The sequence below is a fragment of the Homalodisca vitripennis genome, chromosome 5 (assembly GCF_021130785.1).
Source record: "Homalodisca vitripennis isolate AUS2020 chromosome 5, UT_GWSS_2.1, whole genome shotgun sequence".
Lineage (NCBI taxonomy): Eukaryota > Metazoa > Arthropoda > Insecta > Hemiptera > Cicadellidae > Homalodisca > Homalodisca vitripennis.
Window position 1 is genome coordinate 105,547,279 of NC_060211.1, and position 13,711 is coordinate 105,560,989.

The 13,711-nt window shown below is 33.0% G+C and overlaps 1 protein-coding gene across 1 annotated transcript; it reads right to left on the minus strand.

The window, feature by feature from the left end:
- Positions 1–430: 430 nt before the first annotated feature.
- On the minus strand, positions 431–13,347 carry LOC124362646 (60S ribosomal protein L22). The gene is made up of 5 exons (XM_046817334.1): positions 13,253–13,347; positions 5,741–6,445; positions 3,823–3,944; positions 1,967–2,072; positions 431–558 (listed from the first exon to the last, which is right to left on the minus strand). Exons 1-5 carry the CDS (start codon positions 13,259–13,261, stop codon positions 517–519), a joined length of 984 nt encoding a protein of 327 aa, XP_046673290.1. The 5' UTR covers positions 13,262–13,347; the 3' UTR covers positions 431–516.
- Between the last annotated feature and the right edge of the window lie 364 nt (positions 13,348–13,711).

Here is a 13,711-nt window from a genome sequence, read left to right on the forward strand (position 1 = left end):
TTACTGTTTCAGTGTGGTGTAGCCACTTGCTAGATCGGGGTGAAACTACGCCGCAGTCAATGTTTTAAACGTACATTATGTTTGTATAGTTTAATTAATTTTCTCCTTTACTGTGTTGTCACACAGAACTAATACTTGTATTTGACAACTAAAGAATATGAATAAAAATTATAGGAATCGTGATTGATTATGTTTTACCTGATTTTATAATAACTGGCATTTTTGGATATACGCATTTTGAGTGGAATTTGATGTATGTGATTAGGATAGCACTGCCATATTTTTAGGGTAAATATCAATAAATAAATCATGAAAATATACATTCAGGATGTACTAGAATATATAAGATTTAACTAAGCTGACACCAAAAATCTGCTAATTGGTTGGTTTATTGGTTACCTTAAGAAAACACAATTAAAATGTAAAAAAATACAAGAATCCAACAAAATTGTTTTATTGGTTCCGTAACAAATTCACAAATTAGTATAAATACAAGGTTGTGAATAAAATTTCACCTTAATCGTTATCCTCATCATCTTCATCATCTTGACTGTTGATCTGCAACAGACAAGAATTACATTGGAACAGCAGTTTAGGAAAATTATTAATTCATTAAACAAAGATTTTACGTACAATACGAACTTACGGATGTTGTTGTCATTAGGTTTTTATTGTTATATTAAAAATATTGAATGGAATAACAATAAAAGGCACAAATACTTTATTTCTCAGATTTTAAAGTAGAGACATCCTCAGATACAAAATAACTTGTGGTTTAGATATATAAGATTACAAGTTTATTTTCCAAATAACATTATTCCAATTTATGACAATTGTCAAAAAAATTGGACTAGGACTCATTAATAATAGAATGAGAAGTCCTCTGTGTGTAAAAATTCATCTACACTATATACAGGTAGAAAACCAAATTTCACAGCTGCACGTTGTTCACTTAAACCTGCCATAAAAAAATGAAACAAGAACAAAATAGCACTAGCAAAAATAAAAACAACAGATGAACGGAACAAGCCAGCTTGAATGGCGGCTCTGAAATGGCTACAAGTTGCGCTATACCTGCCTAGGGGCAGAAATGTATGTGTTTGTATTGTGTTGAACGTTTAAACTTAATTAATAGTGATTTTTTTAAATAATTCTTTAAAGTAGTGCTTGGAAGGGAGTAACGCTCTATTCGCCTCATAACGTCAAAGATCTTGGTTAAACTATAACTCAATTTTCACTTGGAATAAAGCTTTTACGGATATCTGTTAACAGATAATCAAATATATTTATTTAATTGGATAGCGATAAAGACTTTACTGGAGCATATTAAAACTAGATCACTTATTCATCCTCAGTTGAATTACTGAAACTACATGATCAACGATAGGACAGTACAATATAATGAGTCTTAATACTTGTGAAAAAAGCTGAAAAGAAGTTAATAGATAGGAGTATATCAACTGTAACTATATTGAATCAAATATTTCAAAATTAAAAAAAAAAAACAAAATTCCATTAAAATTCTAAACTGGTTCATACCAATGTATATAAATCTAGATTTTTAGCAATTTGGGAGTTTTTTTTTATTATATTATCTCATGGAAATCAATGAAACACTCATCTGTTCAGCTTGCTTAGTGAATTTCCTCAGCACAGGACAGCAATATTCAATAAATATATTCATGTAATAGATGCTTATTGTGGAACAACACATGCCGTAAATTCCGTTTGTAAATTAAAATTTTAATATTGTTTAGTTTTGGAGATAAAATGGTCAAATTCAACTGATATGTTTCTAGATTTAATTAGTACAAAGTAAAGTGTACAAAACTTAAATATAGTACTTTTAAATAACTTCATCTCATTTCTCAAGAAGACGTCAAGTTACCATAATGTAACCCGAAACCATTGTATACATATTATATTAAGAATAATAAATACTGTTCATATGAATTGTTTCAATTACCTGGAAGTACCTAAGTTCATAGGTATCTTTACCACTAGCTACTACTCTCAACCAGTCTCTGAGATTGTTTTTCTTCAGGTATTTCTTTGTAAGGTATTTAAGGTACCTGAAACAAAACAATCAACATGTTTTACAATCACACTGCTTAGACAAATGCAACAAGACAAATCTGTGGACATGAGAGATCAAAAGAACAAGACATCAAAATATTTACAAACATTGAGAAACATACATTTGCATAAAATATGGCATACAAAACTGTCCAATTAACATAAGATAATGTAACTCTAAATTCATCAAGCCTGCTATTTGAAATTAAACGTTTTGAAGAACCCACTCTTTCCTAGTAGAATAATTATACTGCTAATTGTTACAATAATAGTTGTTAGATAAATACACCCAAACACCAGCATGGTTTGACAGTATATGTTAATCTAAAAGTGTACAGTTAAATTTTCTCTGAAAATATTTGTAGATATATTGTCAATGCAAGCCAGATTGTGAGTTGGTAAAGAATTGGTACAGTACATATAAGAAAATCTTGATCTCAGATTTATTGTTCTTAATGAAAACAATATTGAAGTCACCTGCCATAGCAACGTAGCTACCAGGTTTTCTGGTGATATGTACAAGGACATTTTCAAAAATATTCAAAAAAAGATACACTATCTGAATCAGGAGTTCTGTACAGAAACATTAAAACAAAGTTAAAAAAAATTAGGTTTTAACACTTAGAGTGCTAATCCCGTAATTTTACGGAACGGCGAAACTTCCGAAGAATGCTAATCCCGTAGTTTTACGTGGTTGTCATTTCAATTGGTATTATATTACATTGTCCGTATTTAAACGGGTTTTGCCTACTCTACAATGTTATTTGGGTTTTTAGTAACACAATTCACCGCTAGAAAGCGTCAGATGTATTGTATGAGCTTGATGACAAAGCAACTTCGGTCGCTTTGTTTTACGTGCCACTGACGTGACGTTCGTTGCAGCCGGCAGTCGATGTCGCAATCATGGCTTCTCACCACTTGAACGACGTTGCGATCAGTGAGGTATTAGATGAAGATAGTTTAATTGATGTAGATAGTATTTTTGACGATTCTGACATCGATCCTGATTTAATGGAAGAAGATTAGACACATACTTCAGGTAAGAATTTATCACATAAACATCAGTCTAAAAGTTTGGTTATGTTATTGTTTTCGTGAATCAAACTATAATTTGTATTATAATAAATTAACTTTATTCAACTAATATTCTATTCATATGAATAAAATGAAAATATATTCATATTTTACATAGTATATTATTATGTTACAGATGCTGAAAACAATGCTGACAGCGAAAGTGATGCCGGCGCATCCATATGACGGCATAGTTTTTTGTCAAAAAACTACAAAACATAAAAACATGATTTGTATTATTCAAAGGACACTTTATATTTGTAAATGGGTCATTGTAAACAATTGTATATATGCTTAGTTTAGTTAGTTAGATAAAAAAACTGTCTCAAAAAATAATTTTTTTTTCCAAAAATATATGTTTTTCAAAAACCTTTTTTATGTGTAGTTTTTTAAAAAACCACTAACAATCTCACGTTAAAAGAAAGACGAAAGTAAGCTGAGTTAGGGCATGTTATTATTTTTCTCATGCCTTAAATACTTTTTTTTAAATAAATTTTTAAAAACCACCAAAAACGCCCAGCATTCTACAGAGTTGCATGTCATTTAGGGCCAGCACTCAAAGTGTTAAGTCAATTAGACTTACATGCATGAATATACCATATATAGCTAATTAAATTAAATACGTAAAGAAACAAAAAATGAGATAATTTGAAGGAGAATTTACACACTTACCTTTTTGAAAAAGGAATATCAGAATTTAAAGCCAGTTTCATTTTGACCCTTTCTAAACTGACAGCATTACCAAAATTGTTGGTTTTCCCATTAACTTTGATTCTCTCCTGCAAGTACTTTTCCTGTAACACAGATACACAAAAACTTCAAAACTTGGGTCTTTAATATTATATGCCCAGATAATAAATTGAAAGCACAACACTCTGGATAAATACTGTAAATACTATTTGAAATCATTCTTGAGATGAGACAGTGTTTGGTTAGTTTTACGTAAATAATTAAAAAGAAGCTGTCACAGATCTTTAAAATACCTTTTCTGAAGACAAGAAAATTAGACAATAATTCTTTCATTACTTTATGAGGAATTGTGATCATTTAAAGCAGTGTTTAAGGGTTATCTTGTAATCAGCCCAACAGAAAAAGGATATATTTTCACAGTATATGACAAATAACTAAAGTGAGTGACTTGTTCTTTACTAAATGTAATTTCTTTAAATAAAAGTTTATTTTTAAAAAGTGTAATTCTCTTAATTACATTTCTGTAAATAACATTTCCTGAAGTCACTAATAACCGTACAAAAATCACATTTTTATCTTCACTCTAAAAAATACTCAAATAAATACGACAATATAAAGTATCTCATAGATGATACAAAAATTTAAGCAAGTAAAAGAATTAACAAAGACAGCAACACCAGAGAAAAATTAACCCATTGCGGATCGTATTGTTTTGGCGCGCGGGCACAAATTCATTTACGGTCAACGGGCGGCCGAACGAACAGCAATGGTGCGCCTCATCATATCGCTCGCTATTGTATACTAGAAAATTCAACTGTGCAGGTATTCGTTCAGATGGAACATGGGCCTGCTGGGGTATCCGTGATGTAGGAACGATAACACGCTAGCAAGATTCCAGGGTGGCAGGGCTGATGTCTGAATCATAGTCTAAATAAAGTGGCTCGGGCGAAGCGATTACAACATCCGGGCCATTGTCTAGACTAAACCCGCCAACATTTACTTCTGCGTCGTTTAGTTCTGTGTCACTAACCTCAAAAGTATTTTAATAACAACTGAGGAAAACACCCAATCAGAAGCGCTAAAAAGCAGAGAGTAAACTCATATGAATGATTTTTCAACTTCGACATACAACTGTGATCTGTAGGATATTTATAAAACTTTTGAAAACTCTAAACGTAGACCGTTGTTAAACACTCTTGTGTTTAACAACTTGTTTTGTTAGTGACTAGTTGTGTCACTAACCTCAAAAGTATTTTAATAACAACTGAGGAAAACACCCAATCAGAAGCGCTAAAAAGCAGAGAGTAAACTCATATGAATGATTTCTCAACTTCGACATACAACTGCGATCTGTAGGATATTTATAAAACTTTTGAAAACTCTAAACGTAGACCGTTGTTACTCTTAGTTGACAAGTGAAGACGATCGCCCGATCTATCAGACATTAATAGAACTATTTGGAGGGAAACTTAAAAGCAGACCGCTTTTGCGACCTGAGCTCGTCATCATGCCGTTAGGCCCGGCCGCTGCGTGACGAGCCCAGCTCGTCAGTGATCCGCAATGGGTTAAACCCTTTATCAAGTTAAGGATGACGAGTAGTAAAAACTGTCAGTGGGGTTACCCTCCAAAACGAGAAGGAAGTCCATTTTTTGCTAAATGGTTAATTTAAAGTATGTATCTATTTTTTTGAAAGTTCTTTTTTGTGTATATATGTTCACTTCAAAGTGATGTATGATTATTATTTAAAAATTAAATCTAGTTGAAAATCACCATCATGCAAAAGTATTTATTTGGTTTTATAGGATTATGCGTAACTTCAGTAATCACACTCTATAAAAAAGTACTTAGTGTTTTAAAACTTATATAAAGCCACATAGTTTGTTAAAAAAAGTTTACTTACAAAATTAGCAACATCCATAATGTTGTCTTCAAATGGATGAGTGCAATCAATGATAAACTTCAGGGAAACTTTTTTCTTCTTCTGACCTTTCCCACGAATACTTTGTTTTTTCATTCCCTGAGGTGGTTTTTTTACTGCATGTAATGCGGCTTTCTTCTGTGCAGCCGCAGGCTTCTTTGCAGGGACAGCTGCCTTTGGAGCTGTTTTTGCTGCAGGTGCAGCAGCTGGTGTTTTTGTTGGTGCTGGTTTGGCTGCAGCTGGTGCTGTCTTAGCCGCTGCTGGTGCACCCTTAGCTGGAGCTGGTGCTCCCTTTGCTGCAGCAGGTGCGCCCTTACCAGTAGCCGGTGCTGCTTTGCCAGCTTTACCAGCTGCAGGTGCTCCTTTGGCTGTGGCCGATGTTGGCTTGGTCGCAGTGGGGGCTGCAGCAGCCTGCTTCTTCGGAGGTGCTGGAGCAGCAGCAGTTGCTGGTCTCTTGCCACTGGCAGGAGCTGCAGCTGCTGGCGCCTTCTTGGCTGCAGCAGGCTGTGTTGCAGCTGGTGCTGCAGGTTTTTTTGCTGAGGCAGCAGGAGCTGCAGCAGCTGGTTTCTTGCCTGTGGCAGCTGCTTGAGGTTTTGCTGATGCTGTACTTGGAGTTTTGGCAGCTCCAGAAGTAGCAGTTGCCGTTTTCTTACCTGTGGCCGGAGCTGCGGCCTTTTTTCCCGCTACCTGCAAGAAAATAATTTAAGTTAGTAATCTTCAATAAAAATTTGATTACAGATTGATTTAACTATATCAAATTAATAGAGAGCAAAGTAGATCAGAAAATAGTTTACATTAAGTACCTTGCAGACTCATCATTCTTTTCATAAAATATCACAAAATTAGAATGCAGTAAAAATATTTCCAACTTTCTTCAAATACAGACCTACCATAATATGAAGATCACAAGTTTGAATCTCAATACTTTTATATGCAAATTCAAGTTACTAATGATTTTATTAATGTTTATTAAAACTAAAATTATGGTTAAGGCAGAATCTAAAAATTATCAGTGTGTGGGAGCAAACTTAGTTTTTCAAATTTTTTGAAAAATCCCTTATTTGTATGACAAAAATTGTGTTTTAAGACTTAAGTTAGGTACACTTCGAGGACTTCAGCTGCGCGCGTGACCTTAAGTGTGTGGTGATAGGCGGGAGGGGTGGCGGGGTAGCATTATGCGCTGCGTCCCAAAAATATTTCCTGCGAGTCATGGGTAAACCCTCCTTATAAGAATCGTATTGGCCCAAATAACTCATCACACTCATTACAATCAGGCTGTTTTGTGACAGTGCTGATTGTGGTGGAATTAAATAATAAGAGAATACCAAATAATAGCAATAATAGGACTTGTCCTTGTTTTTCAGTTGCTAGAGTGTTGTTTAACGTGTTTTTGAAAATAACGTATTTGTCAATACTAATCTGCAAATCGTAATCGTGAGTTTAAAGTCGTAAAAGAGATTGTTGCACCTTCATTTCAGTGGCGAGCATGTAAACGCAACCCGCCACACAGATAGTGTTTATTTGTTGTAAGGGTAGTATTTGGGGCCTACGAGCACAGCTAAATTCCTCCAACTGTATATATATTTCATATCTCTGAATTTGAAAATGAATTACATTTACTTATAGATTCATGTATCAAAATGTCTTTCTTGTGGAATGATAATTCACCAATATTAATGGTCAGTTAGTTAAACCTTTTAACACATTTTTCATGGCAAATTTATTTACCAATTAATTTAATTTATAAGCTAAACCTCGGATCGGAGGGTGAGTTTCTCGACGACAATAATCTTGACCCACATTTTGAGGTTAGGCCTAGTGATGAAGACGTGAGTGATGCTGAGTATGATTATGATAGGCTATCCACTAGTACTAATTCTACCCATATCCATATTAGAAAGAAACAAAAAAACCACAAACCCTAAGTGATCTTAGGCCTATCGAGATAGAACAATTGTCTAGTGAAGATAGCCCTGAATTATCATTCATTGCGAATGTTAGCCTTATTCCAGCTGAAAATATCGAACTTTCCCATGATAATGAAGTTGTGTGTGAACCCCCTAATGTTAGGAAGTGACAGGCTAAAAATAATAAACCTACAGATTCTGATCTTGGGTGGAGTAATGTGGATAATCAACCACAGCTTCCAGTGATTGATGAAATGAGTGGTGTTAGGGCTGCAATTGATGCAACTTCAACGACTTTCGATATTTTTTCAATTTTTATTTCTTGAAACGCTGATTTGTTTATTCAATTCAGAATAACAACTATGCCAAAATTGTAACTGTTAAACTAAAATGTACAGATAATTAAAAAGAAAAAGTGTATGGAGAAGTGTGAAACGTTGAAGTTACATGAAGTGTACACTTTCTTTTCAATTGTTTTGCATTATGTTCATTGTAATAAAACCAAACCTGGGTGATTATTGGTCTACTGTCACATTTATCAAATCAACTTATGCAGCCTCAGTAATGGGTAGACAGGTTTTTTGCTATTTTAGCAAATTTTAACATAAGTGAAAACTCAACTTATGTCGCCTACAAAAGCCCTGGCCATGATGCTGTACACAAACTAAGACCATACATAGATCACTTACTTGCTACCATCTCTCAATCCTTCTATCCTGCAGAAAACTTGACTATTGATGAAGGAACGTGTGGTTTTAGGGGTAGAGTGAGGTTTAGGGTTTACAATAAAAACAAACCGGACAAATATGGTATGAAGTTGTATGTTGTTTGTGATGCATCAATCGACTATGTTCTGAAGTTTGAACCATATACAGGTAAATCTTACAACAATAGTATTGTCTCTTGTATTTGAAAAACTGCTGTCAGATTATTTGGAAAAAATTACACTGTACAAATGGACAGATTTAATAGCTCTCCAATCATTTTTGACTTTTTATGGAGCAAAAATACTAGCTGCTGTTGGACTTTTATGTCCAAGAGAGTTCAGCTGCTGAAAACTGTTACAAAAAAGAAACTAAAAAGTGAATCTGTATTTATGAAAAGAAAACATGTATTTTGTTTGAAGTGGAGAGATAACAGAGATGTTTTGGCTTTGTCAACAAGACACAAAATGACTACGACTGATATTTTCAAAAAGCAAACTAGACCTTATTATAGAGTACAACAAGAACAAAACCGGTGTGGATAGAAGTGATCAAATGATTGCTTATTACCCTTTCAAGAGAAAGCAATTTAAATGGTAGAAGAAAATGTTCTTCCATTTATTCATGATGTCTATTGTCAACGCTTTTATATTGTACTGTGCAATCAGGCCTGAAAGATTGAGAAAGTTGTGTCACATGGATAAGTTTATAATGGCAATAGGAAAAGCTCTGGGAAATAAGGGAGGAGCTTTGTTTCAAGCTGAACCATCAACACCACCTACCAAGACAAATAGGTTGACGGCAAGACACTTCCTTGACAAAATCCCAGTCACGGGAAATAAATTACAATGAGAGTTTGCAAAGTTTGGTCAGAAAAATCAAAGGCTGTCACAGGAATCTAACTATATCTAAGACTATTGTATTCATTTCTCACTCATGTTCAATGGAAATGATTTGCATGTTTGCATTGTATAATTTTAGTTTACATGCACTAAAATGAATTCTGTCTTTCTTTTACGTTAATTTTATATTAAAAACATATTTATAGAACATTATTAGGTGATTGAAAAATAAAACTTATACAATGTTACAATTTTTCAAAATTCATTTTTCTTATAATTTTTTTACTTTATAATTTATTTCAGATAATTATTTGTTCTAAAAAGGCAACTTCTAAAAGTACATGTTCTCATATATACACACACGTCACCTCAAACTTAAAATTTAATGTTTATTATTACCCTTGCAGCTAAAAAAGATGTTTTATTTTAAAATGTTAGGTTTTTAATTTTATTACTAACTAGCAGGGTATATTATTACAAACAATTAGATATGCATAATAACTTTTAAACCACTTGAATGCCTTTAAGTAATATTTTCCTTAAACAGCAAGCCATTTTCCCAGTTTTACAAGCTTTTCTTCTAAAATCCATACAAAAAGTTTTTTTTACTACACACATAGCTGTACTTGGTATCATTTTGTTCACAATGTTATACAAAATGTTCACAAATATTGTAATACAATTATAATAAGTAACTAGGGTAACATTTTTAATTGAATTTTCTACAGTGAGTGGAGAAATTTGTTATATTTTTTCATGTAAAAACCGGGGAGGTATGTGGATGGAAAATATTGTTAACCCTTTTACTGCCGACATCCGACATATCGGACGTCGGCATTTTTGCCGATAACGCCAACGTCCGATATGTCGGACGTCTGTTTTTTTTATTGTTACTGGCTACTGTTATGTTCAAATGCCGAAATATTCGGTATTTTGGTTGTTTAGGAGCAAAGGATAATGAAAGAAGCCATTTGAAGAACTTTGGATGGTAATTCTAAGCAATATATGGGTCAACCTCGATTTTTCTCATATTACAATATAATGTTCCAATAGTCAATTAGAAAAGGAAATGACTAGAATTTCTTGCCGAAAAGCAGTTATAGGGAGCAGGCAACTCATATTACAATATAATGTTCCAATAGTCAATTAGAAAAGGAAATGACTAGAATTTCTTGCTGGAAAGCAGTTATAGGGAGCAGGCAACCGCGAGAATTATTTATTAGTGATCAGGGGCACTGACGTGATCTGGGCTTCAAATTTGGAACTACTCGAGTTAATTTTTTTTCTAAAAGAGCAAGCAGCGCGAAGCGCTGCGCAGCGGGCAAGCATCGTGCGTGATCTTCGTATATACTGAATTGATTCAGGCCAAAGGAATGACACAGATTCCTTTACCAGATTTTTACGGAGATTTTGTATTGGGCTGATTATATTGGTTTACTTTGCTTTCCAGCATGTCATTATGTGTTTAAAATTGTTTTACATACATTACCTACATTATATTGTAATATGTAATAACAATTTATCAGAAATTTTTAATAAAAAAAAGGATCACGCACGATGCCTGCCCGCTGCGCAGCGCTTCGCGCTGCTTGCTCTTTTAGAAAAAAAAATTAACTCGAGTAGTTCCAAATTTGAAGCCCAGATCACGTCAGTTCCCCTGATCACTAATAGGTAACTCTAAGCAATATATGACCGTCTGGCGGTTGCCTGCTCCCTATAACTGCTTTCCGGCAAGAAATTCTAGTCATTTCCTTTTCTAATTGACTATTGGAACATTATGTATTGTAATATGAGAAAAAATCGAGGTTGACCCATATATTGCTTAGAATTACCCTTTGGATTTCTATTTTCGTCGTCTTTGACTAGAATTGACGAACTACCTAGACAGCTGTCAAAACCAGTTGATCGGGTTATGTTACTGAAATCTTCGTTCATTGTTGTTGTTTACAATGTTATCGAAAGTTTTTTGAAGTGTTACTTTTGTTGATCAAGAATTAAATGAGTAAAAGAGTTACATGTAACTCTCCTGTGAGTGAGGGAACAATAATTAACAGTGTAATCGATGGTGGTGTACAAGTGCAAGACGAACTGAGTGACGATTTCCTTCAGAATTTATCAGATTCAGATGCCGAGAACGAATCTGATATTAGTGTTAGGGCTATTGATGACAATCAAAGTGATGTGGATGACACTGATGACGATCCTGACTTTATCTTACCATCAGATAATGAGGAGTTATTAGATAGTGAGGGGGATGTGGCACAGATAAGTTTACCTTCAACTTCCACTGGTAGGCCTACCAGTTTTGGGAAAATCCTCATAGTGCAGCTATGTTTTAAGGTAGCACCTTCAAATTTGGTATATGTTCTAAGCAATTGCTCTAGTTTATAATGATATCATGCTCATAATTTTAGTATAATTTTAAAAATAAATTATCAGATGCCAAACACAATTTTTTTTTTTTTATTTATTTTTTATTTACATAATTTTTTAAAATAATGAGTTTGTTTCAAATTAAATTATGTCTTTTTATTATTTAAAAAACAGCATTTAAATACGAGTAAATAAAATAAAAATTCATGCAAATCTAATGAAAAATAAAAAAGATACAGAATTTTTTGTAAATGAATGCACAACAGCGATTTTCCTCCTTGGCAATTTTGACTGGTACAATAAAAAAATGGCCGGCAGTAAAAGGGTTAAGTATATCAATTTCAAATTCTAAGATAGCCTAAATGTAATGTTTTGTAGGAGTCTTTTTTGTTAATATAGATATAGTAATATTTTGTTATAAAACACCTAAAGAAGTGGGAGAATTTTTTTGTTACAAAAAGAAAACAAACGTCATTCTAAAATTACCTACTCCACTGTTGTAGAACAATAAAAATACCAGTGCTGTGTTCATCTACCTTTCCAACGGTATAGAATCACGTCGATACATGATTGTTTACATATTACAACAAATGAGTTTATAAAAGAACAATTTTACATATTATAACAGATATTTTTCTATTAGCATTTAAGGAACGAAAATAAACAACAGATATCCGTTGAATAGCAGTTGGAGAGTTTGAACCATGCAAGTAGCTTGGAAGTTCTATTATTGTAAAGCAAAATAGTCATCATTTGGAGGGTTAATGTTGCTACACTATTAATGTCCCCAGAACTTTCCATTCAAAGAAAATTCAACAAATGTGAAGATGGGCTTACAAACAATAATCTACTGCTTATAATATCTACTCACATTCATGATGAAAACTACACAAATAGGCTACTCTATTAAAAGTATATTATTGATAATGTATTAATTGAAAGGATAAGAGGTTTGGATATTAGCAATCACTGTTACGAATTTTTGTTCTCGTTTGTCTAGTTATTTTTTTTTTTTTTAAGTGCCAAAGAATAAGTTAAAAAATTTGTCAAAGCTAGGATCAAGTTTTAAGATATTGAAAATAGGCTAGGTTCTCCTAGCCAATAGGCTATCCCTACATAATGGCAAAGGTGATATAAAAATACTAGACAGTATACTTGAAATACTTTTTATATGATAGAAGTATATATTACATCTAGATGTGATTACATGTCTCTCTAGAATTTGGGAGCGAGATGTAACATTGAATCCAAAAAGCGAGATGTAACATGGAATCCAACATTCATTCATGTTATAGTCCTATTGCAATATTTGGCCCAGCTGCTAGGTGTTACATTATCCATTTTCATCTAATTTACAAAGGATTAAATAATGCTGCAAAAATATATTTAAGATAAAATGAACTGATGTGTATACTTTAAACTATATTACTCATTACTAGTATGACTAAAATGTAAATAATTTTGAATTATTTTAGGACCCGTTATGCCAATACCGCATTGACGTGCCATTGCCTAAACAGAAATCATATTATCGTAATTAATGTTTACGTAGGCCACATATATTTTTACATATTCTGTCATAAATGTAGAGCTTTAAAATGCTTGTAGTTAATAAAATATATCCGGAAATATAAAATAACAAATACGGACTTAATGTAATGTACTCACAGGAGACATCGTGGATAACCCAAAAGAAAGATTTTACCATGGAAGGTTGGAGCTGTTGAACAGCTTCCCACTCCAAAGACATGTAACTTGTAACTTCCTCCAACCAAAGAATTAAAATATTTCAAAGGTGGGAAATCCGATATACTGTATATAATGTGCAACCACATTGCAAAAGGATAAAAACCAGGGATATAAAATATTAAGCTTTTGTGAATAAATACTGATGTGAGATTTATTTTAGAGAATGTACTCAAATTTATATACCGTTGAGACTCCGGCTTTTTCATCATTCGTTTACAGAATAACACAAACAAGATCAAATAATTTGTGTTCGACTTTTTTGTTTATTGATGTTACAATGTTATAATTATGACAAATAATGACAAGTTGTTTTGACGCTTTGTTTTGCAGTTTTGCATTTGTAATTTTTTATATATCTAGTTTTTATTTATAATTTTA